The following is a 26,664-nucleotide window of genomic DNA, read 5'->3' as shown; positions in this document are numbered from 1 at the left end:
CAGCATCTAAAATTCCGAGGGAAGTCATTTCCAGCCTGAATTTTACACGCAGGCAATTTTACACCCAGCGAGATACAGTCTAGCTCTTCAGAATGTATTTCCCGGAAGTGGTCCAGAGGAGAAGGTAAATTTTAGGGTTAGGAAAAAGGAGGCCACTAAGACATAAACCTTTTAGAAGTTAAAGATATCTGCAGTGAACTTGAAGGGACACAGTCTCAGTAAAGAGCGACAGGGAATGACAGGCTGGGGGAGGCTGTTACGCAGTTTCCCGTCTCCTCGTGGGAAGCTGGTTGCACTGTGTGTTCCTAGGGTTATCTTCCTGCACTGCTCCTTGGTTGTGAGAATGGTGAAATGGATGGAACACTCGCTGTGTTTGCACATACTGGAAACCCTTTATGACAAAGGGTTTAGGGATGCAGCAGTGATAAACACCCAGAAACCAAAGTAAATTATGTTTAAAAGAGCCAAAAGTAAAAAGTTATAGGAGAAAGGAAATGGAATCATTGTGTTATATGGCTTGGTTGAGATCGGTGTCTAAATAGTCATAATAATATAGATACTAAGTATCAATCTAACCTCAAAGAGTAACATAACCATGTTTGGAGGAAGGAGAATTGTGTATATAGTGTTTGTGTGCGTGATGGGAGTGCTGAAGAAATACATCTATTAGCCAATGCCTAAAACTGAAAATAGGAGGAAAGCGGTGTTGGAGGTATGCTTTCCATGGGCAGGAAAACACCAAAAATACCAACTGAATTGGAACTGCTCACTTATTGGGAGTTGGAAAGGAGGAGTTGTGGGGAACTGCATGTTTTTGTTAAAAAAAAACAAAAAAGCTCTAGAAATATTTGGCTTCTTCAACTATGTCCAAATAAAACTTTAATTTTAAAAATAGATATTTTCCTCAGAGGTTCTCTAGAAAACCATGCTGTGTGGCATCGGACCGTCGCTCACAGTACAGTGGGGCTGGTGAGAAGAGGTGGTATGGAGGCAACACACGGATGGACAGGTAGCTGGGAAGGGGGCATGGAAAGTGATGGGTGGCAGAGGTCACAATTTTAAATGGAATAGTCAGGATGGACTCACTGAGAGGACTATGCTTGAGCAGGTTTAAAGCATGGAGGAGGAGGATTCCAAGCAGGGGAACAGCTTGTGCTAAGGCCCTGAGGCAGGCGTACACCTGCAGACAGGAAACAGGGAGGCCGAATCCCCACACCAAGCAGGGAGCAGCCAGGCTTGCAGGCCTATCAATGAGCTGCACTTTCAGGGTGACTTGAGTGAGTCCCTGTTCCCCTCAGGAAGTGGGGCTGTGTGGAAGGCAACATCCTCATCCTGGGGACCTGAACCCCCTCCCTGGCCAGTTAGTGAACCACCCAGGAGTCTCTCTCCTAGCCCCTCCCAGTGTCTGAGACCCCTCAGGTACCCTGGTATCTCATCTGAGACCCCTCTCTGGGCATCTGAGACCAAGTGCTACATACATGGTGAGGGGGCATTCATTCATTCACCATGTGTCCCCACAGCCTAGAATTCTATTCTGCATGGAGCCAGTGCCCCAGCAAAATTATTCTGAGGTCCACAGGGAGAGTTGCTTGTTCCCTCCTAGGAGGCCACGGTCTTCCATCTGAGATGTTCTCCAGGGCACAGACACTAGGCTCCTCCAGACCTCAGCCCCACTCTGGAGATTCCCCAGGAGCCCAGCCCATCCTCAGGCAAGGGAGACGAGAACTGTGGATGCTCCGGGCACAGGTGTCCATGTGGTCTTTGGCAGCCGAGTTGTCCTTCATCTCACTGTGGTCCGAGTCCTTTCGGCCCACGGTCAGGGTGGCATGTGTAAAGAAGAGGCTGGGCCAAGGGACAGTTGTACTGCCTTTATTCCCCTCCACTCTTCTCCTCACCCTCCTGCAGTCCCCCACACACTCCGGGGCTGTGGGATGACCACACAGGGCAGACATCAAGGGTCCACATACCTGGGCACAGCCGTTTTGCCGCTGAACACCACCCCCCACCCCCCCGTGATTGCCGAGGGGTGCCATATGGGCCATGGCAGCAAACATCAGGATCAGGGGCTCAGGATTTGCCCCCACCACCAGCACCCCCGGCCCAGGTTCCTAGGACTGTGGTCATGGGGCTTGAATGGTCATCTCTCTGGCCACTCATCCCCAGCTGGCCCAAGACCAGGGACTACAAGGGGAGATGGGGAGGGGCAGGCCAGGTTCCAGACTTGAGGCTCGGCCAAGTGGGCTGAGAAGTCCAGCTGGACAAAGTGGCCCCCCTTGGCAGATCTGCAGTGGTAGGTGACCACCCCAAGCCCCCTCCCCATCACCAGCCCTGGGAAGTGGGTATGATGGCCCAAGCCCCTCGCTCCAATATCCAGGTGCTTGTTAATTTGTTTTAAAAATTAAAAAGGAAATGTAAAAGCTGGTAAAACAAGAACCCCTATCCATACGGGCACAGCTGAGGTTCCATTATTGCTTCAGACCCTTGTGGTCTGGCCAGAAAGGAGCTCCCACCAACACTGGCCCAAGGGGAAGAGAGCATTTAGCACCAGGGACACAGGGCTCCTGTCCCCGCTGGGACGGGGGCCTCCCAGGAGAGGGGTTGGCCACACCCATCTAAGCTATTAATACAATGACCATCTGACCAGTGCCCAGCCTGCTCTCTGGACCCCTCTTGTGCCCTGAGAAGGGAAGCGTACAAGAGTAGGAGACCCGAGTCCTGGGGCAGGGTCTCACCAGCAGCTCCCTACAGCCTTTGCTTGTGGAAGTCTGACTTCATGGATCAGAAGCCCAGCCTGGCCAGGGCCCCCTAGGCTAAGGCTGCAGTGAGGGTAGTAGGTGGCATGGCCACCAGCTGTAACGGGAGATCCTGGTGTCAGCCACAGGGGATGAGAAGCTCAAGGGAGTCCCAGCCTACAGCCCATTTGGGGAAATCAGACTTTTCTTAGGAAAATGTGGGCCAGCTCTGAAGAGCTGCCAGGCACTGGGACTGGAGGTTGGAAATAGCAAGGGAGAGGGGGGAGTGGGGGGGGGACCCTGAGGACGTCATGGAAGCCCAGAGATCAAGGGGTGCAGGAGAAGAAAAGAGCTAGAGTAGAGCAGGAGCCTGAGAGGTGCAACCCTGACCCCAGAGGAGGCTAGAACCCCCAGCCTCGGGGTGGGGGAGCTGCAGTGCTGGGAACCAGACAGGGAGATTTCCTCTCTTGAGGGGGTGCCCAGAGGACAGCAGGGGCATCTGAGGGTATGTATGTAGGCTCTGGCTTGCACTGTTCCTGCTACAGCCCCAAACTCAAACCCTCTAAGCCCAGAGAACAATCTGGGCTGTGTGGCTTGGATTCTAAATCCTCAAATCATTCGGGCTCCTTGGGCTTACCCACATCTGTACAGAATAAAGTGCTTCGTTTATTGATGATTAAAATGTCCCCAGCCCCCTGCCCCAGCGCCATGGACCTTACAAGGAGGTCTGAGGGGTCCCGACCCCCTCAGCGCTTGGGCTGATGGGGCCAGTCCCGCCTCCACCACCCCCTGGGCTCAGGCCTCTTCCCACTCCAGCCATGCTGGGAAGGTGGTGGTGTGGGGGTAGTCATGGGGGTTTAAGGTGCAAAGAGTATAACAAACAAAACTGTATAAACACAATAGGAAAGAGCTTAACTAGGAAATATGTAGCTTATGGAACCATCCTCCCCCTTTTAAAGGCAGGAATCAAGACGTTAAATGACAACAGAAAAAGGATGTCCTATTAGTGCTGGCCTCGTGAGGGCAAGCATTGAACACAGGCTGGGGCTCTCCCAGCGCCCCCGACCCTGACCCCCAGGGCCTGATCATGCAGGCTCCTTATGCCACCCATAAGCACAGAGGCCCAGGAGGGACAAGGGTGCTGGATGCCAGCCAGGGGCGGGTTGTGACCAGGCCGAGGGAGTGGAGGAGGCTTGCGCTGCCTTCAGGGAGCAGACAGACACAGACACACATCTCTAGTGTGGGAGATGCAGCTGGGGCAGCTGGTGAGGGATGGGGTGCTCTGTGAACAGCTGCCCTGGCCTCCGCCCCACTGATAGCACCTTGAAACCTCAGAACATTGGCCCAAGCCTCCTCCTTAGGGGCCTGCCCTTGGGGTCCACCCATCTGCAGGGGCTCCTGGGCGGCAGACCCTGGGAGCTGGTGGTGTGGGAGCCAGCCCGTCGGTCCACCCAGGGCCTGGCCCACAACACCCTGAGGCCCAGCGGCTTCTGGGGACATCTTCTCCAGGACCCAGGGCCCTCGGTGCAGCCTAGTGCAGGTCAGGGATCCCTGTGCCTGCTGCAGGGTTGTGAATGGGGAAAGCGAATGTCTGGGGTCCAGCCCCTGCCCGCCCCACGCCGCCGACCCTCCCTGTGCAGAGCTGCAGTCTTCACGCCTTGTCACAGCCTCCCAGCATGCTCCCAGGGCACCCAGGCTCAAGACCCTGCCTGGATATCCATAGCCCTCACACTGAGTCCACACCTCCTCCAAAGGGGGTTGGCACTCCAACTTCTACCCAAACCCTCCAGGATATGAGGCACAAGTTATAGGCCCAGGAGAGGTGCGGATAAGTGGCTGAAGGTGATCCGGGCTGGGCCACCCCCCCTCCCTCTGGCTTAGGCCTCAGCAGAGTGACCAGTCACACCTGCTCCCTGGGCCCCTGTCCCCCGCTACCGGCCGCCTCCAGCGCCCCCCTCACCTGGAGGGGGATACTGCCAACGGTTTCCTCTTTTCTTTTTCCTTCACTTCCCCAAAAACAAACAACAAAAAAAGTAAAGGCTTCAAGAAGTCACTGAACGGGGGCACTTGGTAGTGAGGTGTCCTCAGCCAACTCTGGGGGCTGCCAGCCTGCACACCCCCCAGGGTCAGGGGCCTTGGGGTGAGGCCGGTGTCCAGCCAACTCCGGAGGTGTCACTGCCCCCCAAGGAGGAGGGGAGGGTCCTGGGCCCCTTGCAGCAGGCACGCAGTTAGTTGTTGGTGCTCAGCCTCCCGCTGCCCGGGCTGGAGGCCGTGGGGAAGAGCGGCGGCGGGGGCGGCAGGTGCGGTGGGGGTGGCAGGGTCTGCGGCAGCCCGGGCAGCAGGGGCAGCGCCTGGGGCGGGGCGGGGGGCAGGCCCGGGGCCGCGGGGGCGCCGTCGCTGGCCATGGGGTGGCTGACCCGGAAGCACTTCTCCTTGTGCGCCTTGAGCATGTTGGAGAAACGGAAGCGCTGGCCGCACACGTCGCAGGGGTAGGGCTTTTCGCCGGTGTGCGTGCGCCGGTGCCGCTTCATGTTGGGCCGGCTGGTGAAGCTCTTGCCACAGATCTCGCAGATGTACGGCTTCTCCCCTGCAGGGTGGGTGGGGATGGGCCTTGGGGAGTTACTTGGGGGGTGGGGGGTGGGGCGCCACGCCCCCCACCCCCAACCTGTAAGCCAGCCTCCCTCACCCGACCTTGGGAGCCAGGGAGGCCGGGGCTGAGCCTCAGAAAAGGGCAGAGAAGGATGCCCGCTACGGCGGAGGCCATCACCGTTGGATCGCGGTACCTGTGTGAGTCTTCATGTGCTCATCAAAGTACTGCTTCATGTTGAAGTCTTTGCCACACCACTGGCACATGAACTGCTTGTGGCCGATGTGGATGCTCATGTGTGACCGCAGCTGGTACTTGTACTGGAAGCGCTCATTGCAGTTCTGAGGGCGGGGTGGGGTGGGGCAAGACCCGGGGCAGAGCGGGGGTGAATAACCTTCAGGGAGGGAACAGCTGGTCCCCAGATCATAGAGCCGCGGGACTCACAGCGGGAGGGACTCCTGGGCAAGGAGGGGTGGGTGCAAAGGCCAGCGGAGGTGTCCCTGGGGTGGGGCAGTGCACGGGGCACAGGTAGAGAGGCCCAGGCAGGAATGGGGCTCAGGAAGTGCAAAAAGGCCCCAGAGTGGAGGGAGCCCTTGTGCTTAAGACTCTCCATCCTTCCTCTTTGTCCAGAGGCCTCCCTCATCCCCACCTGCAACTCCATCTCTGATCTCTGCCTAAGCTGTGTCTTTCTCCACCTCTCCAGAAAGCCTGTCCTACCGTTCCAACCCACGCAGACTTCCCACCCTGAACGTGCAGCAGTGAGATAGGGAGAGGTAGCAAGGGTGTGTGTGGGGGTGGGTGTAGGTAGGCAACCAGGGAAGGATGGAGTAGGAGGCAAATGACAGGAGGGCCCCCTCTCTTTCTGCACCCTATACTCCAGTCTCCCCACCCCCTGGTTTTTAAGCTGCTGTTGCCCCTGATCCCTGCCCTGTTCAGGGTGGCCCCTGGGGCAGAAGTGGACTTACCTCGCATCTGAACGGCTTCTCCCCAGAGTGCTGCAGGGAGTGAACCTTGAGAGACATGCTGCGTTTGAAGGACTTCCCACAGGTCTCGCAGGTGAAGGGCATGTCCTTGGTGTGGGCTACGGGGCAGGCACGATGGCCATGACATTTTGGGGGGACCCACCTGGCTTCTCCCAGGGGACCCCTGCTGGACCACCCCCCACGTTGAACCTTGAACCCCCCTCCTGGGGCACCATCTACCCTGGGACCTGCCTGTGCCCTCTGTCCCCCAGGCTAGGTCCTTCCCCTTCCCTCCCTGTCCCTCCCTTCCTCTCCCGCCTCTAGGTGTCTGTCTGCTCAGCCAAGCACAGAGGCCTTCTTGGTTCTTTAGCCTTGGCTCAAATCCTGGCCCAGTCACTGGTTCCCTGCATGGCTGCTGTGAGCCTCAGTGAGTCTCAGCATCCTCTTCTATAAAAAAAGGAAGAGTGGTCCTGGGTCTCCAAGGTGGCTGGGCTTTACAGAGGATGGCACCTCTAAAGGCCTCAGCCTTGGGTCCCCTGCCATCCAGAAGGAGTTATCTCTGCGCCCCCCCCCCCCCCCCCCCCCGCCAAAACAAACTCCAAGGAAGATGTGGGAAGAAGTGATTGGAGACAGGGAGGGCCCCCCTCACAGTTCAGAGCTGGGGAGTCCAAGCCCAGGGAGGACCACCAATCCTGGGGTGCCTAGCATGCTCCTGGCTGATACACCCCAGCTTCCCAGCTCCTCGTCAGTTCATATTGGAAGCCTCCGGCACTGTCTGGCAGAGAAAGGGCATCATGTCTGGCCAGGGCTCACTGTCTCCCTGGCTAGACAGTGGGGAGAGCTCCAGCCCCCAAGTGGGCAAAGAAAGGAGGGCCACCCAGACACCAGACTCTCAGCCAGGCCCACCTAGAGGGGAGGGACAGCCATGCCCAAGGCAGCGAAGTGGCCCAAGACACACTTGTGTCCAGGTATGACCCTTGGGAGGAGGGTTGCATTCAGAGAAGTCTGAAGCCCTGTCAGGGGCACAGCTGTCCTCAGACTGAGACAGGGGCTGTGTCAGCCCACACAGCGAGCATTCTGTGTAATTTAGCGGAAGGTGCTCTGGTGGACCCAGCCCCATGTTGGGGCGCACAGCCTAGTTAGCAGTGTGCTAACGGGATTCTGGTCTCCACCTGCCCTCCTGTCATGAGCCCTTGTGCTATGTGCAACCTGCCCAACCGTACATGGCAGCCCTGGCCCCACTGCCCCATCCACTGTCCCCACCCCACCTCCCAGCTACTTGGCACCTTCTCATCCCTTTATCTTGTCTCTGGATATGAAAGACTTCCTAGCACACCCAGCAGCTGGCCCAGCTTGGACCTCGGGCCCGTTCTGCCACAGGCCTAGACTCACCAACCATGTGCTTGCGCACGTGAGCCATGGTGTAGAACTTCTTCTCACAAATTTCACAGGAGAACTTCTTTTCTGCGTAGCCGTGCACAATTTTATTGTGCTCGTGGAGGGACCAGAGCTTCTTAAAAGCTTTGCCACATGTCACACACTGTGGAAGGAGAAGACTTTAGGTCCTGGGTCAGGACCATGTGACCTAGGACAAGTCCCTGCCCCTCTCTGGGCCTCAGTTTTCCCACCTGAACTGTGCTGGAGAGAGAGGCCTTGATGGCCAAAGGACCAGCTATGTTTGATATTCTGAGAGTCAGGGGTGGTAAATCCCTAAGTATTCTTACCCACCTGCCCACCCGCCCAGGGCTGCAGCCTGGGGCCCTCCCTCCTCATCTGAACTCACTAGGGTCATGGGCCACCTCTTCCACGAAGTCCCTCCTCTGTGCTCATTTCAACAAGACATCTTTCTACAGAGAGGAGACACATAACTGGCTGAAGGGCCACAGTGGGTGAGGAGGCTACAGTTCAAGGGGGAGCCCCCCGGATAACAGGTCCTGGCAAAGCTTGAGACATTATCTCTGCTGCCTCCCCTGTTGGGACCCATACCTTGACACCACGGAGATCCCCAAGGGAACAGGTTCCAAAGGGCTGGGGGACTGCGGGAGGTGTAAGGGCCTCTTGGGCACAAGCTGGTAGTGGGAACCCTAGGGACCACACTCCCCTCCTTCTAGTCTCCTGGGCCCTTATTCCTGCAGTAGGCCAGGGCTTGGGCAGAAATTGGGTCAGGGTACCCAGGGCAGAAGAGGTACAAGCGTCTTTCCCTTTCAGGAGGGAAGCTCAGGGGTGTGCGTGTGGAGAGTCACAGGGCAGCCCAGCAGGCAGGCAAGTGGGAGCGTGTGCCTAAGGGTGGGGCAGGAATCCAGGTAACCCTCAGGTAACACTTTCTCCAATTAGCAATTAGTTCAGGCAATTAGCATCGCCTACCTACAGCCCCTCAACCTCACTCCCAGCCAGAAAAAGACAAAAAATCACTTGACTGGCCTTGTGCTGTCTTCACCCTGAAAGGCCAGGCTGGCCCAGATGCAGGCTGGCTCAAGGCTTGGCAGTCAGCCCAGCTCCCCTGTTTGGCCCCAGCAGCCTTCCTGTTGGGCCCCCTGCACTTCCCAAAGTGCTCATCCAGTCCCTCTTCCCCATGCCCAGGCCAGCTGGTACCTCCAAAGAGTTGAATGCTGGGGTTTCCTCCCGCCTGGCTGCCCCTTGCTCCACTCAGCCCTCGTAGTAAGTGGAAAATGGCGCCCCCTTCCGGTCAAGCCCCTCATCCCCTCTGTGCTTTCCTGCAGCGCTCAATCTACCAAACTATACACATGGTGGCCCTCCTGGCTTTGCAGCAGTCCAAAGATTTACAAAAACACTGACTCATCCCTCCTCAGAGCTGGCTGTCCCCCAGCCTCACATGCTCAGACAACTCTCTCCTCTCATTCTCCTGAGTCCCTGCTCCCCTCTGCCTCTCTGGCAAGGGTACTGTTTGTTCCACTCCTTTCTGCACATCTCTGCTCTTGCAGAAGCCCAGCTCTATCTGCCTCCTCCAGGAAGCTCTCCCTGACGTCATCCCCTGAGCTCTCACCACCCTGGGCTCACCCTTGGGCCGGGGCTGGTCCCACTGTCCCCGGGACGGGGTGGGGCGGGGGGCGGGGAGCTGAGCCTGGTCTCTGCAGACTGTGCAGACAACGCAGGCAGCAGGCCACTGGGTGCCCAGGGCCCAGTTCCGGCCTGGCTCAGCCTGGATGGCTGCCCCCTGCAGGCCCCTTGGAGGCCCACCTGGATGTTGCGTTCGCAGTCCGTCTGCCGGTGCAGCAGCAGTTCGCTCTCTAACAGGAAGCGCTTGCCGCACTGGTCGCAGATCTGCATGCGGCTGTGGGTCACGTTCATGTGCTTCTCCAGGTACCAGCGGTTGTTGAAAACTCGCGGACACTTCTGGCATGGATGGTGCTGCTTCTCCTCCAGCTTTACCTTGGCCCCCAGCCCGTCGGCAGCCTGTGGCCCTCGGGAGCCAGGAGCGGGAGCCACTCCTGCAGGGGGCTTTGGCCGCTTCCCGCCCCGCCGCCCGGCCTCCTCCGGCTCAGGGGGGCCACGGCGCCGGGCGGACCTCGTGGCCATGCGACTGTGGGCCGGGGGCTCGGCCCGGCTGCCTCGGCGCCCCAGCCCGCCCTGCCGGCCCCCCGCCTCCCCATCCTCCTCATCTTCCTCCTCCTCTGAGCTCTCCTGATCCTGCTCGCTGTGCCCTTCCTCTTCCTCCTCCTCTTCCTCCTCCTGCTCGCTCTGCCCTTCCTCCTCCTCGTCGTCCTCCTCCTCCCCCTGACTGCCGCCCTCCTCGTCCTCCTCGTCCTCCTCCTCCGCGCCACTGCCTCCTCCCTCCTCCTCCTCCTCCTCCTCGTCCTCCTCCTCGTCGTCGTCCTCCTCCTCTTCCGAGTGTCTCTGCAGCCCGTCCTCCCGGCCCAGCACCATGGTGGCCGGGCCGGTGGCGGCGCCCGGCTTGCCCTCCGGCCCTGTGGACACGTGCAGCGTCTGGTTGTTGAGGTTCACCTCCACGATGATCTGGGACTGCTCCCGCCGACTGTAGGTGCCAGAACCCCCGAGCTCTTCCTCCAGCTCCTCCCCACCCTCCAGCTTGCACAAGCTGGCCGGGGGCCCGCCGGCCTCTTCAACGCCACCCTCCTTCTCCTCCTTGAAGAAGGGCTGAGCCGGCCCGAGGGCGGCGGGCACCGTGCTACCCGTGGCCCCAGCCCCGTCCTCCACGCGCACCGAGTAGGGGTCGGGGCCCTCTCGGGCGTAGATCTTGGGCAGGCCCGGGGCGTCGGCCTCCTGCTTGATGTCGCAGTAGTAGGGTGGTGCAGCCGGGGTGCAGCCGGCAGCCGGCTGGGCGAGGGCCACGGCGCCAGGGCCCGGGGGGCCGAGGGAGCGGGCGTCCAGCAGCTCCTGGCAGGACGCGGCAATGTCGGCCATCTGCAGCAGTGAGGCAGCACTCAGTACCTCGTGGACGTTGGCCGCGTTGACCAGCAGCTTGGACGTGTAGATGAAGTTGAGGATCTGCTGCAGGCCGCCGGGCGCCAGCGCCTCCAGGGACAGCTCCACGCGCTGCAGCTGCTTGTTCTGGGTGAAGAGTGAGTGAAAGAACTGGCTGTAGGCGGCCAGCACGCCCTTGTGGGCCGGGAAGACACTGCGCTGGGGCACCAGCACCAAGTCCACGTCGCACAGGTCAGGCTGGAACAGGCGCTGCTCGTTCAGGCGGCCCATCAAGCAGGCGAAGTGCAGCGCCACGTCCTCCACCAGCGAGAACTCGGCCGCCGGTGAGTCCGTTGTCTTCTCAACCAGCAACTGTGGGGCCAAGGGCACAGGTCAGGTTGAGGCCAGCCAGGAGGTGCCCCCCCAGCCCCCATCACTCTTGGGTCCACGTGACAGAGAAGGTGCCGAAACTCAAGCAAAGACGACAGGGAACCAGGATTCAAGCCCGAGTCAGCTCTCCCTCAGAGCTCAAACTGGCCGTGACCTTCTGAGGCCGTGTATCAGCTCCTGGGTCAGTGGTTGACTTTTCTGGGCCTCCCGCTGCTCCACTGTGAAATGAGAGCAGTCATCCCGGGAAGGGAAGTGGAAAAGGAGGAAAGGGGAAGGAAAAGGTTCAAGGGTGACCAACCATGCGGGTGGGTCAGGAACCTAGGGGTTTCCTGGGATGCAGGACTTTTGATGCTAAAACCAGGGCCGTCTCCAGCAAAAATCAGGACTGGGTTGTCTCCCCAGAGGCATAATTTCAGTATTTCTGGTCCCCATGGATTCTCTTCCTGACACTCACAGATAAAACCAATCCTGCCCAGCCCCAGACCCCTCAGAAACAAAGGTCACAGTCACTGTCCCAGAGGTACAGTGGTCAGAGGCAGAGCAGTGAGCCAGGTGACTTCTGTTCCTGAGGTGTCTGGGGTCCGGCAGGATTGGTTTTATCTGTGAGTGAGTGTAGGGGAGAGAATCCATGGGGCCTGGAAATACTGAAAGGATGCCTGTGGGGAGGTGACCCAGTCCTGGTTTGCTGGGGACAGCCCTGGTTTTACCATCAAAAGTCCTGCATCCCAAGGCCTGTACCAAACCCCTTCCTTCTAGGCCCCCCAGACCTCAGGTCAGGTGTGGTACAGGCCCAGAGGTTCCCAGATGATGTCATCTCAGTGGAGCCTGAAGGAGGCCCTTGAACCTGATTGGTCAGATTATTAGATCCTTGGGCCACATTCAGTGCCTGTGAATTGCCCAGAGCAAGGGCTGGCTTAATTCTTGGTCCCACCACAGCGGCTTCCCCAAAAGCTGAGCAGCACAGACAGGCAGGCTGCCCAGTCCCTTGCATGGACCCAGCGCACAGCAGATGTTCGGTTAACAGCTATTGACGACCTGCCTGGCTGAACCTGCCCTGCAGGTACTAGGTTCTGGCCCTCCTCCGGCCCTGTCCACTAAGTCAGAGCCTCCTACATTTGAGGGTACCTTGTTGCATTGCAAAGCCATCAACTCTCGTACCCTATGCTTGTCTCTGGAAGCCTTGGGATGAAACCCCAGTCCCATCCATCCACAGCCTACCCCTCCTCTTTATGTCCGTCCTTTCAGTCACTTGAATGAGAGGATCTGCCCTGGGCTTCACCCTTCATACCCAGTAGCCCAGGGCAGCACCCACCTCATGCTGTCTCTTTTTTTTCAGCAGCTGCAGCTTGTGGCTCTAGTAGTTGTGGCACATAGGCCCGGCTACCCCGCAGCACATGGGATCTTCCTGGAACCAGGGACTGATACCATGTTCCCTGTATTGGCAAGCAGATTCCCAACCACTGGACCACCAGGGAAGTCCACCACCATCTCTCTTGAGTTCCTCCCCAACACCTCCTTCACCCCAGCCAAGAAGCCACTTGTTTGTTCCTCTGTCTCGGGGCTGCTAGCCCATCTAGGCCTGACCAATCTAACAGGAATAAGGTGCCACCCCCCTCTCATCTCCATCCTCTGACTCTGATTCATCTGGGACCAAACTTTATTACCCAGATGGGGAAACTGAGGCTCAGAATGCGAGTCTCACAGTCAACAGAAGCAGAGCCCCTGCACTCTTAGCCCTGCTGGGGCCACCCAATCTGTGTTGGACTGGATACTGTTCCATGTGGAAGCATTTCTTGGCCTTTAATGACTCAAAAAGCAGGCCGAGGCATCTCGGGACCAGCTGTGCTTCCCCAGACCCCACCAGCACCTCCGGCAACCTGTACCCTCCTCCCTAGAGCTGCTGCCACCTGCAAGTCAGTGAGGGGTCAGGATGCAATTTGGTGGTAACAGAAGTTCCTCAGGGCTTCCAGGGGCCAGAGTGGTGAGGGAGTAGCTTGGAGAAGGACTTGTCAATGTCAGACCCATTGTGGAGTACCCACCCCAGGTCCACTTCTCCTTCACAGAATGCCCCCCAGTGCCTGTCTGCCATGGGTCAAGGGTAGTGCCTAACATTTCCTGTGTGCACATCTGGTCCCAGGATCCAGTGAAGACTCCTCTGGCCTCAGCAGGGGAGGAAAGGTTAGCCTAGGGGGTAGTGTTGCCCCAGAGACTCCATTTCTGAGGCAATACCCCCAGGCAAGGCTGCAACATCCTTGGCCCTTGAGGGGTCCAAGGATCTTACAACCAGGAGCCCTGACTGGATTTCCTTGATCAAGCACATAGATGCTGCCTGAGTCCTTATCTGGCAGCCCCTCAGTGGCGTATGGCTACCCCCTGGCCTGGTACCTCCCACACAGGGCCCACCAGCTGTGTCTGCCTCTCCAGCCAGATGTGCCAGTTTCCTGAAGCTGTAGATACCCCTCCCCATCTGGCTGTGCCAGCTGCAGTCACACACCCCACCCCAAGTCCAGGCCAGCTGGGCTAAGATACAAGACCAGAGGAGTGGTCAGGCACTTCTGTTGCCAGGGCATTTAATGCTCTCAAACCCTCCCCCACAAGCCAGGCTGGTGGGGGCAGGCCAGGTGCCAGGGACACCTGCTGAGGTTGCTCACCACCGGCAGAGCCTTCTACTCCTGAGAGGTACCCTGCCTCACCATCACAAAACCACCAGCTAGCTCCCTACCCTGCCCCAGAATCTCCCTGGAGGCCCCAGGGTGAAACCTGGGTGTCCATCTGCACCCCCTACTCCTTGTCAATCCTTCTGTCCCCAGACAGCAGTGGGTGAACCCAGGCTGAGTACGGCGGGGCACAGGCTCATGACTTACAGCCTCCTCCTTTTAGGGAGAGGGTATCTGTGCCAGCCTCCTCGCAACTCAGGCCACTCGCCCTTCCAGAGAAACAGGCCCAGAGAGGGCGGGGGACGGGTCCAAGGTCACACAGGAGTTTGGACCAGAGCTGCAGGCGTCCTCCCCCCATCCCGCTTGGCCCAGGAGCCCCGAATCCCCTGGCAGGGCGGCTCCAGCGCCCACGTGGCCCAAGGCCCAGGCGGGAATCCGACCTCCTCCCTCCCCCCATCACCCAGTCCGAGGGCGGCGCCGTCCCCGGCCCAGAGAAGCGCCCCCCTCCGCCCGATCCTAGCAGGACCTCAACCTCTCGCGCCCGGGCCCCAACCCCAGGAATTTAACCCCTTCCCAGCCCAGGGCTACGTCAGAGCTCCGCATTCCCAGCCCGCAGGGACCCAGAGAAGGGGTAGGGGAAACCCGGCGAGGGCTAAGATCCCTCACACCCCTCCACGCCGAGACGACCGGCTGTTCGCTCGAGAGGGCAGAGCGGGCAGGTGGGCGGATAAGTGGGAGGACAGGCAGGGCCTTGCGTACCATGGTGCCGTGGCGCTGGGGGCTCACAGGGCCCCGCGGGATCGCGCTGCCCCCGGCGGCCAGGCCGGGGCCGCTCCATGTAGCGCCGCGCTGGGGGCCGCCCCCGCGCAGGGCCCCGCGACCATGGCCCCCGGGGGCGCGGCCGGGCGGGCGGAGGCGCAGGGCCGCGGCTAGTCCAGCCGCCGAGCAGCTGCGGCCCCAGAGCCTCAGGCGCGGCGGGCGGGGGGCGCGGGGCGCCGATTGGAGCCCGCGCGTCAGCTGGGGCCGCCGTCTGGACGCTTAAAGGGCCAGGCCGCCCTGCGCGCCGGCGGGGGCGCGGACACGCGTGGTGTGCGCCGTCCGGGTGCAGCCAGCCCCGCCTCGGGCCGCCGCGGGCTCCGGCCAGGCCCCGCCGCTCCCATCCTAGAGGATGGTCCCTGGACTTACTCTTTCTCACCGAGCCCCCTTTCCGCCGGAAAGTTCATCTCGGAGTCTAACCTGGGAGCCCTCCAGCTGCGCCACCGAGGTGGGGTCGTAATAGGAGGAGGCCCCCAAAATGGGGAAGCTGGACGCTCCCGCCCCCACCAACCAGTTACAGAAAAGGCTTACACCTGCTCCCCTGAGCGACCTCACACTGAGGGACTGAACCCCGCGTATCCTCGCTGGGTCGCCTTCCCCACCCTCTGACCTGGGCTGCTCTGACCTGAGGGTGAGTCTAGGATCTCCAACTGAGCTGGTCCCCCACCCCATCCCAGGGCAGCTCAGGGTTTATGTTGTTCTCTCTCCAGGACTTGATTCTTGTCGATCCATACTGACCTGGTGGCTGCCTCTGGCTGCACAGGGACGCCCAGGACAGATGGGAGAATGCGAACCACAGCTGCATTGATCAAAGCCTTTCATGTGACAGACCCAGAGCCAGGAGAAGCCAAGACCAGAGGAGTGAGGGCCAGAGGCCCAGGGCCCACTGTGTCCCTCTGCCGTGTAGCTTGATGGCTGCTGAGAGGCCTTCCTGCTGTTTCTGCTGGGGAGATGCAGCCAGGCCTGCGGAATGCTGCTCTGGCATGGATGGCAGTGGGGGCTGGGGGCTGGTTGTGCTGGCTTTAGGCTGCACAGAAACACTGCCAGGCCAAGCAGGCAGCAAGAGTCGGGACCACAGGGCGCTGGGCCTCACAGAGCCTAGGTGGTGGCTGGGCCATCATTGTGGAGAGGGGGCCTCTGTGTCATTCGGATGCTTCTGTTCCCCCACTCCAAGCTGATGGTTGCCCGTTTGGTCACTTTCACATTGCCCACATCCTGGCAATACCACACTGTATCCCCCAGCCCCTTCGCTCACACATGCACTTGTGCTTACACACTTGCCCATGCCTGCTGTAGCAGTGTTCCCTGAGTATGCCACCTTACTCACGAGTGGGCAGGGCCTCTGGGGCCAGTTCACAGTAACTTGGTTCTGGGTGCCAGAAAAGGAAATGGAGTAGAGGCCAAGATCCCAGGCAGGCGCCACCCCGTAGCCTGGTGTCTGTCCTGTGAAACTGCAAGGGCCTCCCGTGAGGCCAGGATTGGTAGGCCCTTAAGACAAGGCCATTCCAGGGTCAGGGAGTAAACATCTCATGGGCAAAAATGGGGGTGACCAAAGAGTGCCAAGAGGAGGAAATGATATAGCTGGATGGAGGGTGAGATGAGACCCTGCTGAAAAAAAGAGATGGCAAGAGAAGAAGGGGCACAGATGGGGGCTCATGCCCCCAGCGATGACCACACAGCAGATATCCCGCCTCTCTGTGACTGTGGTGGGTGAGCTGACTCAGCTCCTAAAGGCCTCAAGCTGAGGCCAGGCCAGAACAACCTGCATGTCTGACCAGCCCATCACCTCAGGGGCTGCCTTCTGCTTCTTCCACCATCCCAACCCACTTCCTCATCTGACTGTGGCTCCCTTGCACAGGCCTGAGAGGTGGTGAGAGGGGAGTTGTGTACCCACTGGCTGGCTAAGGACAGTGAAGGCAGAGCAGGACAGATCCCACAGTCAGATACCAGCATGAGGAGCCAAGGAAAGAGGAGGTTGGAGCAGCCTGCTCCACAAACTGGGAGGAGGCTGGCAGAGAGCTGCAAGGGACACTCTGGGGCCCATTTCCCAGCCAAGGTTTGGCAGGGGTTGTGGCCAGCATGACCAAGATAGTGTTGCTGGCCCTTTTGGAATTGGCCTTGGTTGCAATACTCAAGCCAAAGAAGGGGCTGGAGTTTGGGTGAGAAACGAGGGAATGGGGGGCTCAGTCTTCCTGAAGACCCTGGCTGTTCCCCTTTCTTCTCTGGCCTACAGCCCATCTACTGGGGGAACCCCAGGACAAGCAAGTTCTGGGAGAGGCCACTGGCACTTGGGTCACATGAGACAGGGCAGGAAGGCACTGTCTGAAGAGCTGTCTGGTGGGCTCGTGTGGGGCTGGCTCAGAGCAGAGGACTGAAAGTTGAGTAACTGGAGCAAAAGGAGAGGACGGGTACTCCCCTGCACATGCCCCAAGGGAGGACAGTTACACATCTGCAGGGGACTGACTGGGGTGATTTGATGTAGCAGAATCGATTCTCGTCCTGTAGGAGTAGCCAGATGGAGATAGGCAGAATTGTTCCCTTGGCCTTGGAAAGGGCCATGTCACAGGACCCTCCCTTCAGGGCTGGTCAAGGCAGGCTTTCTAGAGGATCTAAGGTGGGATGAGTTACTGGGGAGGGGGATCCCAGGCCAGAATCACATGCCGCGGGGGCAAGTCAGGAGTTTGTGGAGACCAGGGCAGGGTTGGATGATCCCCAGACACTCGGGACTGGGTGCTGGCAAGGTCAGCAAAGCCTGCTTCTAGAGACCAGCTCGGTGTTTTCTTTTTCTTCCCCCCACAACTTCCCTAAGCTTCTAGCCCCGAACTTCTCTCCTATGTCGGAGGAGGAACAGATGCAAAACGTGCTGGGGCAGCACTTGCGTGCGTCTGCACACAACAGAGTTTGGTCTCCCTAGGCGGGGCGTGGAGCTGTGTAACTGCAATGGGGGAGGAGTAGAGAGTGGGCAGTGCCAGAAAACAGAAAAGGACATTGCAGCATGGGGCTGGAGGGGTGGCAGGGAAGTTCAACTTACCCACTAGGTGTGGACCCAGGGCTCTGTAGGTTGAGGGAGCATAGATCCCTGGGTGGGGGGTTCGAGGGGAGTGGATTGCTCCTGTTCAGAGCTCAGCACTAATAGGCCACAGCTGTAGGTGGTAGGGCCTAATTCAAACCAGCAGGTTGCCCAGTTCCCTCCAGCAGCATAAACGTCATGGCCTAGGCATTTAAGGCCTCCCTAGCAGCTTCCAGGATCCTCTCCCACCCTGCTGGTTCAAGGGGCCCTGGGCCTCTCACTAGTGACTGAGCCTGGCCCTCCTCACACTCTCCACCTGGAGGCAAGCCCAGGAACTAGCGTCCCTGAACCACTTCAATGTGTGCTTAGTTTTAAGCATTTAATCCTCACCACTCCTAAAATGGAGGAGTTATATTAATAATTATAAAAGTCAATTTACCCAGTTACCCACCAAAAAGTGTCAGAGTGAAACTTGAACCCAAGCAGTCTGGCTCAGACCCCAAACCCTTAAAGGGCTGTGCCACAGCACAGTTGTTCACAGAGATCCTTTACTCCTTCAAAATAAAATCAGATTGGGCCAGAGACATTGAGACCGGTGGGATCTTCTCTGGGAATCTAGCCTGGTGGCAGAGGTTTTAGTTGCAGGAGGCCCTGGGTGACCGGAGACTGGGGACATGCCAGCCCAGCGCCCTATCTCCTGTGAGCTCTCTAGGAGGCTGATTCATCTCCAGGATGGTCTGGAAAGGGATGCACACTCCTGGTTTTCATGTCTGGTTGCACCCTCTTTCTGGGTGTGAGCTGAGAGATCAGCAGTCTATTTAGCCTCACATTACAGATGAGAGTCAGGCCTCCAGATGCAGAATGCAAGCGTCTGTGCTGAGAGCTCAGGTCACTTTTTTTTTTTTACCACCCCAATGTCCTCGGATCTCCAGGCTGGTTGGAGATGCAACCCTCCCCCAGCTAGTCTGGGTCCTGCAGACTATGAAACCCAGCTCAGTCTGTAGAGCTGGAGTTCGATAGCTATAGAAGGGGAATGTTGGGGCCTGGGGTCTCCAAGAGGCACAAGTGCTCGACCCCAAGCTTGGCACAGCCCCACTGCAGTCCTTCTGATTCACAGGGATTAAAGGAGGCAGGAGCAATGGAGCACTCTGCCCTTACCTTCTACTGAAATTATTTAAGAAAACAGTCTGTTCGAGCCTCCTGCTCCTTTGCGTGTTGCCCAGGTAGGCCCTCCTTGCCTCACGTTCCTTAGGCACTGGCTGGAGCTGCCCAGGGTTCCCTGCCAACTTCCAGGGAACCAGCTTCTCTCCCCAACCTTTACAACATCAAAGAACTTCTCCCTACTGTGTAGGAGTCCTCTTGGCACTCTGCCTAGTTCATCCTTCACAAGTCCCTCATGGGATGTAGGCACGCACCTCTCTGAGCAGTGGCAGTGGATTCCCTCTCCTAAAGACCCGCCATCTGAGCCCAGTCTTCCCACCTAAGCCATGGCTTCTGGGCCCCCTCACCTGGCCACACAGCTTGTCCCTCATCCTGCACTGGTGGAATGTCCTTCCTCTCCCAGGGATGCCTGGCCAGTATTCACGGTCAGTTGTGAGGGGCATTTATTTCCCTTGAATCCTCTTGCTAGCTAACTCAGAACAGTCAAAAGTCCTTGACACATTTCCTCCCAATACTGCCCAGCCGATCAAGATGCTATCAGAACATCAGTAAAGATCATGACACTTTCTAAAAAATAAGACTCTAAAGGAACCTCACTTGGGGATTTCCCTACAGCAAACTGACACTACAATTTTCTTTAAATTTTAAGGCAACACATCCAGATTTGACTGTTTTCAGGAACTACCTGACTTGGTGGTTTACTGTTAACTCAACTTTGGAAACTGAATCTCTGCCAATCTTACTGTGTGAGGTTATGTTGTATTCACTAAGAAAGTACAAATCCCTTTGAGTTCTGAGGAGAAAAAAGTTAATTGTATTTGCCCTGCAAATTCTCATGTGGATGCTAAAAATATCACCAGGAATATTTTCTCCCGGAGTAAGTGCTATGTGCTTGCTTGGTGAACCACTGTTAGGGAGGGAAGGGGAGGCTGCGGGTGGCTTAGCAGGTAAACGTGCTGTCCCTGGGCAGCACCTCACAGATGGGGTGGGGGACAGGCCACCTCAGCTGGATGACAACTGGACCTGAAAGAAATCGGGAACTGGCAGGGGAAGCATGGCCAAGCACCATCAATGGTCCTCTGCCCAGGTAAACATTTCTGCCTGAAGTTGTCTCTAGCACCATGTCGTGCCCCACCACTAATACCTGGAGAGAAGAGGAAAACGAGCCACAGAGAGAGGAGATGAAATCTCTTCCCTGGCTGGGTCAGCAAAGAGACTCAATGCTTCCTTTTCCATTTCAGAAAGACTATTTGAAGTCTTGGTGAATAAAGGATGAAACATGCACAGACTCAAACATAGACTAAGTATATAGTTTAATTTCTACAAGGCCTCCCTTTTAAGTTTTAGGGAATTTAAATGAAGTATATACAAATTAGACATTGCCAATATATACAAAAGTATTTTCTACTGTTTTTGAACAATACCAGCTATATCATGTTTCATTTGCAATAAAGAGGAAATTACAAAAACAGTCCAACAATGCATTTTCTATTAAGAAGCACAATACACGACGTAATTCAATTTTATTAAAAAATAACTTAAAATACAGAACAATCCCCTTTAGGAAGAAAAGCTATTTCTGTAGTCCATTCAGTAAACACACAAGTTGAATGGTGCAGCTGAGGGCTGTTCTTTTCCATGGAGAAAACACACCAGACTTCTAGGGCTCACCTTTTCAGGATAAAATTCTACCCACAGCACAAGCTGCAAAGCTATTGCCTGTGGGAGGTAGAATTCTAAAATGCCCTTCTCTCTTTTCATGCCCCAACCCCAGAAACCTGTAAATATATCACTTCTGTGATTACATTCTATGGCACAGCTGACCTTAAATAGGGACACTATCTCACACATGAACCGTGATCTAATCACATGAACCTTAAAACAGGAGGAAGGCAGAGAGATCTGAAGCATGAGAAGACCCCGATGGGCCACTGCTGGTTTGGAGATGGAGGAAAGCGCACAGGAGGAATGCGAGCAGCCTTAAGGAGCCAACAGAGAGGACCCCCGTTTGACAGTCAGCAAGGAACTCAATACTGCCAACAACCTGAATTAACCTGGAAGCAGATTCTTCCCCAGAGCCTCCACATGCCGCCCTGCTGACCCTTGATTTCAGCCTTGTGAGACCCTGAGCAGAGAATCCAGCCATATCACGCTGGACTCATGAGCTACAGAACTGCAAGCTAAGAAATGAGTATTGCTTTAAGCTGCTAAGTTTGGGAAAATTTGTTATACAGCAATAGAAAACTAATACACTGCCTAAAGGTAACTTTTCTTAATGTAATTAGATTTAGCAGTTTTGGTTTGAGTTCTAAATGCAGTTTTTTCCACTGAATATTATTAAAGCAATATTCTCCTCTGCAGGCAACTTTTGAGAATGCTCATATGAATCACACATTGTTTTATATTCACTATCAAGTGTTTGCTTGAGTCAGGTCCTACTTTCTAATGTACTTTCATCTATCAATTTGGCAAACAATTGGCCACTTAACCCTGTTTATGAACCTTTAATAGGTGATGGTTTTAATACATCCAAGGTCACCCCTCCATCCATCAGGGGTAGTCAGATCCCTTCAACTGAGGGTTCTTTCCCACTTCCCAAGTATAGCAGGCAAGGGGTAGGATGGCACAAAGTTCTGCATCAAATATCCAATATGAATTTCTTCTGCATAACTGGATAAAACTGGCACTAAGGTGATTAAGTACACTTGGGGGAAAAGATCAAACTAAAGATTAAAAAACCCAAAATCTCACCAGTTTTTATAGGTCAAATCATTTTTACAGGAACCACCCAAGACACTGAATATAATGTATAATGAATATAATGTAATCTATGCAATACTGCACACCCTGATTTCCTGTCTGTTGTCATAGGTTTACCAATCTCACACAAGGTTTCACTGCATCACTGCAGGCCACTGAAACAGGGAAACATGCTGGCGGGTGCTAAGAACAGTTCAACTGCTCTTACATCTCTTACTTGAAAGGCTTAAAAGCAAAGCCCTGGAAAATGTGTCCAAAATGGCGGCAGGTAGATCTTAGTGTTACTTTTGAAGCCCAGTCTCCATTCAGCTCTTCCAGGCATCAGTCCTGGGGAGCATACCCAAGTGGTCACACAACCCTGTGCCAATCCTGCCTGCTCCATGTCCCCCAGTCCACACCTGTGCTTTAGAGAAGGCTCTCCAAATAGTTAAAGTGAATATAGCTTACAATGAACCCTACTTGGTGCCAATGAATTTTTAAAAAATTTCTCTCTTCTGATGGAATTCTAATGTATAGTATATAAGAATAATGCACCAAAAGTTACCAAGCACCAGAGCATAAACTGGAATAGAACTTTTTTTTTAAAACCAACTGAACTTCTAATAGTATTTATTAAAAAAGCACATGAAACATTAGGGCTACAGAGACAGTGCAGATATTTATAGTTAAGGCTGATCTATTCCTTTTAACCTCACCCACCAGCCTGAAATAAGACAGTGGGCTGTATTATGACCACGTTCTTGATCCTCTGAGACAACAAAGAAGAAAGGAGCCACTGCCTTATACTCCTGGTTACCATCAGTATCAATTTTGGGTGGTTTGTTTTTAAGAGCACACATGAATAAGACTGTGTAATTGGTATGGAAGTATTCGGCCACCTTTCACAGTTCTCCTTCAGTTCTATGCTTGGGCAGCATAGATGCTAAAACCTTAAAAATGGGCAAAAAGAATCTGTATTCTAAGAAATACATGAGACAAATAATCTAAAATAATATTGCAAATTATACTTAAATTTCATGATTTCTTGATTCAAGAAAAAGAAATTAATTTCCATAGTTGGCTATTGTAAAATGTGGCATACAAATATTTTAGGAGACATATCTGTATTTTAAATTCTATGCACATGTTAACAATTAAGAAGTGTCTATTTTTCAAATTCATCTCTAATACTGAAATAGAACAACAGACTGCCATTGAGTTTCCTAAATTTTTAAGTTATCAGATATTTACACATAAGATATAATTTGTATAAAAAAAGGGGGACACTTTCAACTATATCTGCTGCTTTCACTGGGACTTCGGTGATGAGAGTAACTTCGGTCACTTTCACTGTCAGAGCCATAAGATCTACAACTCCTGTATAACAAGACAAAACAAATATACAAATACCTTTTAACTCTCAACCCTTTGAATTCCTGTTGAAGCTTCTTTTTTAATATGAGGGGCTTGAAAGCAAGTGACTTGACGAGGCACAGCATAGTGGGTATAAAAGTACAGTACTGACCATGACAACACTGTGGACTTTTCAAAGATGTTAGTGACAGATGGTGGTGATATCAAGGTGTAAATAAAGAAGCAGCACTTCCTGGGGAATTACTTGAAATCCACTCAAGGAAATGAGAATAACTTTCCATGTTACCCAAAATGAACATCAATATTTAATTAGACTGAAGAAGTAAGGGGGGAAAAGGCCCACAACAAGAGTTTCATTAAAAGACAAGGAAATAAAAATCAAATCAAAATGTGAGCCCAATGAGGGGTGAAGGTGACGTGGGGCAGGGATGGGACCGCTGGGAGAGTGATTCAAGAAGACTTTGGTTATGGTCACCATTCAGTTATTTTGAGAAATATCCACAGAGAGCCAGTCACTTTGCTAGATGCTAAGGGCACACACACAGCAGACTAGAATTCCCTGGGGCTCAAGGGTAGTCTGGAATAGGGTGTAAGATAAATAAAACACACAGCAGGGAACATATCTCAGGGTGAGCAGTCAGGAAGGGCATCCCAGGGGCAGTGAGTGGGTTACTTCAAGAGGCAGGATGGGAGATGGTGAAATGGGCATGTGAATCTCTAAACAGAAAATAAAGGTTCCAGAATGTTAGTGCAGGGAACACAGAAAAGCCCAAGCTGGAGTTGGTAGGTGGAGAGGGCTCCATGCAATACTCAGGAGCATGGATCTGCCCCTAAGGTCACTGGGGTGTACTTGAAGAGTTTCAAATAAGGGAGTGTCTGTATCACACTGAAATTCTATAAGCACCACTGACTGTAATTGCAATGCACGGGGGTAGTGCAGTGGTGGTGAGGGAGGGTAAGACCAGAAGCCACCAGGAAGGAGACACACAAAAAGTAACCAAAAAGACTTCTGCAATAACTATATGTTACATAAAACATATCTATGGATATATATTAACACATAAAAAACATTTTTAACCATATAAACCACAAATCCTGCTATTGAATCAAGTGACTGTGATATTTTATTATATATTTTTTAAAAAACTACCTTTTTAAAATTTAAAACACTGACAAATTGGCTATTATTTCTATCAAGTAACTCTAAAGAATGGGCCACAGTTAGATTGGTCTTCTCTCTTTATTCCTTCCAAAAGAAATGTTTGTCCAAGGATATGTGAATATTTAAGAATCCACTTTAGATTTAAACATCAACCACAACCAATAAACATTACCCAGCAACTCTTAACACAAAGCCCACCTTCAGTAACTGCCCTTGGACTGATGAAATTCAAGAAGAGAAAGAAGAATTTCTGTCCTTAGAAGATGATGCGTTCTCTTCTATAGCAGTCTATCGCCCCATACCCCAAGTGCCCGCAGTAACTTACAGTGCTTGAAAGAACAGAGACCCACCTGGATCGCCTATTGTAGCTTCTGCCTCGGTGATAACTGTCACTCCTCTGGCTTCTACTTCGGCTCCGACTCCTGCTATAGTAGCTATCGTAAGTGTAAGACCTGCTTTAACAGCAATAACAAACACTAAATTTTCCCATTCAAATATTCATATACTCCCATTTCTTTTCAGGTTCTTAAGTGTCTTCATAGAAATATATATATATATATATATAAGTGTCCTCATAGAACTAACTATATATATATATATATATATCATATAGCACTATACGATAGAATGAAGATATATGTGCATAACACGTACTGGAAACATTTAATAAAACTGCCCCAGATCAGACTTACCATATTAAACAGAAAAACATTAATTTCAAAACAAAACAAAACAAAACGTTAATTTCTTTTCTGCATTGAAAAATATCACAAAGTTGACACTGAGTTAGTGCAACTGAATCTGGTGCATCTTACAGGCAATTATAGTCAATAAACCCCTGCCATTACAATTTGACATCAACTATCACTTTTGACATTAGAGCAAAATGGGTCAACAAATAAAAACTGTTTAGAAAGTCAAAGACATGTTTTCCCATGAAATACAACACCTTTAAAACGGGAATTAAAGGGTGGATTCCCAGTCCCTGTCCATACCTGGACCGACTGCGGGGATCATAGGAGCTGCTCCTGGATCTGCTCCTGCTGGATGTTCTAAGAGTAACCACACGAGGGACCATCAATTTGTGGATCAGGACAGGCTACATAAAAAATCTAGGCATTTATTTACCCATTAAGGAGAAAACACAATGAAATCCAGCATCTATATTTATTTAATTTTTCATATTAAAAGCATACTGGAATTTTTTTTTTTAAAGCCTGTTGGGTTTCACAGGAAAGGTTTTAAGTTTTACGTAATTCTTCTATGAGGTGCACATAAAGAAAGTCACTGGGGAAGAACTGGGTGGGGAAGGGGAAGACACGGGGGGGACACTGGTTTGGCACTGAGCAATGACAAGACCCTTTTCAATGGCTACTCCACTCTGCCTGTGAGACAGGCAGCCCCTCTGTCTTCCCAGGGAGACAGACGGGAAATCACGCTGTAGGGTGGGCTTCACCAGCTCACCTGTGACTCTTGTAACTGCGGTAGGAGCTGCTCCGGCTCCTTGTGCGGCCTCTGCTGTACCACCCTCTGCTCCGACTTCTAGAGTAGCTTCTTGATCTACAATTAAGAGTGGAAAAAATATAATTATATTAACTCATTATGCTGTTAAAAGATTAATTACTAGTAGTGCAGGAGCGGGAAAACCCAATAGAGGAAAGGTCTTTGGAAAGGTCTCTCATAAACCCCTCACAGCAGGTATGACAAGAGATGGCTAATGAGAGTTTAAACTGAACAGAATGAAATAAAGAAAAAACAGAAAAGGCTGTTAACAGGTATGTTCATAGGAGCCATTTCTGTAATACCAGCAAGAGGAAACAATCCAAATCTTCAATAACAGCAGAATGGGTTTTAAAAAAATTAACACAGATATATACTAAAATATCCTAAAGTAAGAAAATTAACTACATTTACATGTATCAACACAGTTAAACCTTGGGAACATAATGCTGAGTGAAAAAGGCAAATGTAGAACATTTATACATATAAAAAAAGGATTCTATTTGAAAACAACAAAAAACATTATATATAGATAGAAACATTTATAGAAAGACAACAAAGAAAAACAAGAAAATTATAACAGAAGTTTAGAATAATATTTAACTCTTGGAGAGAAGAGAGAAAGTAGGGTAGCTTTTGGTTGGGCTCTATTATATCAAAGCTCTATTTTTTAAGATAGAAAATTGTTTTCTATACCTTAATCATTTGTATGTTTTATACCTTAATGATTAAAAAATTTATACATATTTAATATTTAATAAAACAAACAAGAAAATTAATGCAATTTTGCCCCCACCCTGCATTCACTTGGCTCCCAATCCTTTTCCCCCTAGTTTGGACCTGTCATTCAGAATCAGAACAATACCCCTGTGTATATGCTACTAACGTAATATCGTCACAGGTTGTAGTTAGTATATACTTATGTTCTGGAAGACAGGTGCAGTTTATTTGCAAAGACATTCTGTTCTCATAAGATTCTAGTCATTTACTCAAACAATTATAGGGTAACTCTGTGAGGTGACTGAAAGATGAGGAACAAACAGTCCTTGATTCCAGTGAGTTCACAGGCCAGAAGGGGAGTTAGCCCTGGGTGGGTAACCGAAATAGGGAGGCACAGTTTAGCTATCTTAAGTCTACCATCTGTGAGCTGCTCAACTTAAGAGCAAAATTCTCGGCATTTCTGAAATGAAA

At 53.2% G+C, this 26,664-nt stretch overlaps 2 protein-coding genes across 6 annotated transcripts in view; both read right to left on the bottom strand.

Annotated features, from left to right (window-relative positions):
- Positions 1–3,378: 3,378 nt before the first annotated feature.
- On the bottom strand, positions 3,379–14,715 carry ZBTB47 (zinc finger and BTB domain containing 47). Its single transcript, XM_020872387.2, has 6 exons — positions 14,471–14,715; positions 9,480–11,036; positions 7,674–7,821; positions 6,285–6,400; positions 5,516–5,660; positions 3,379–5,319 (listed from the first exon to the last, which is right to left on the bottom strand). The coding sequence occupies exons 1-6, from the start codon at positions 14,471–14,473 to the stop codon at positions 4,961–4,963; spliced, it is 2,328 nt and encodes a 775-aa protein (XP_020728046.2). The 5' UTR covers positions 14,474–14,715; the 3' UTR covers positions 3,379–4,960.
- A 5,279-nt stretch (positions 14,716–19,994) lies between these two features.
- NKTR (natural killer cell triggering receptor) overlaps positions 19,995–26,664 on the bottom strand; it is a 40,435-nt gene continuing 33,765 nt past the window's right edge. For 4 of the 5 annotated variants that reach the window (XM_020872414.2, XM_020872419.2, XM_020872418.2 and 1 more), the window contains 4 exons: positions 25,438–25,533; positions 24,969–25,025; positions 24,324–24,428; positions 19,995–22,814 (listed from right to left, as the gene is read on the bottom strand). In XM_020872414.2, coding sequence (XP_020728073.2) covers positions 22,727–22,814; positions 24,324–24,428; positions 24,969–25,025; positions 25,438–25,533 — 346 coding nt within the window. In that variant the 3' untranslated portion in view covers positions 19,995–22,726. The remainder of the gene's footprint in view (positions 22,815–24,323; positions 24,429–24,968; positions 25,026–25,437; positions 25,534–26,664) is intronic. The other variant, XM_020872415.2, reaches the window with a different exon arrangement.

This window comes from Odocoileus virginianus, chromosome 26 (genome assembly GCF_023699985.2).
Source record: "Odocoileus virginianus isolate 20LAN1187 ecotype Illinois chromosome 26, Ovbor_1.2, whole genome shotgun sequence".
NCBI classification, from domain to species: domain Eukaryota; kingdom Metazoa; phylum Chordata; class Mammalia; order Artiodactyla; family Cervidae; genus Odocoileus; species Odocoileus virginianus.
Note: the sequence above shows the minus strand (reverse complement) of the source record. Positions and strands in the feature narration are given on the sequence as shown.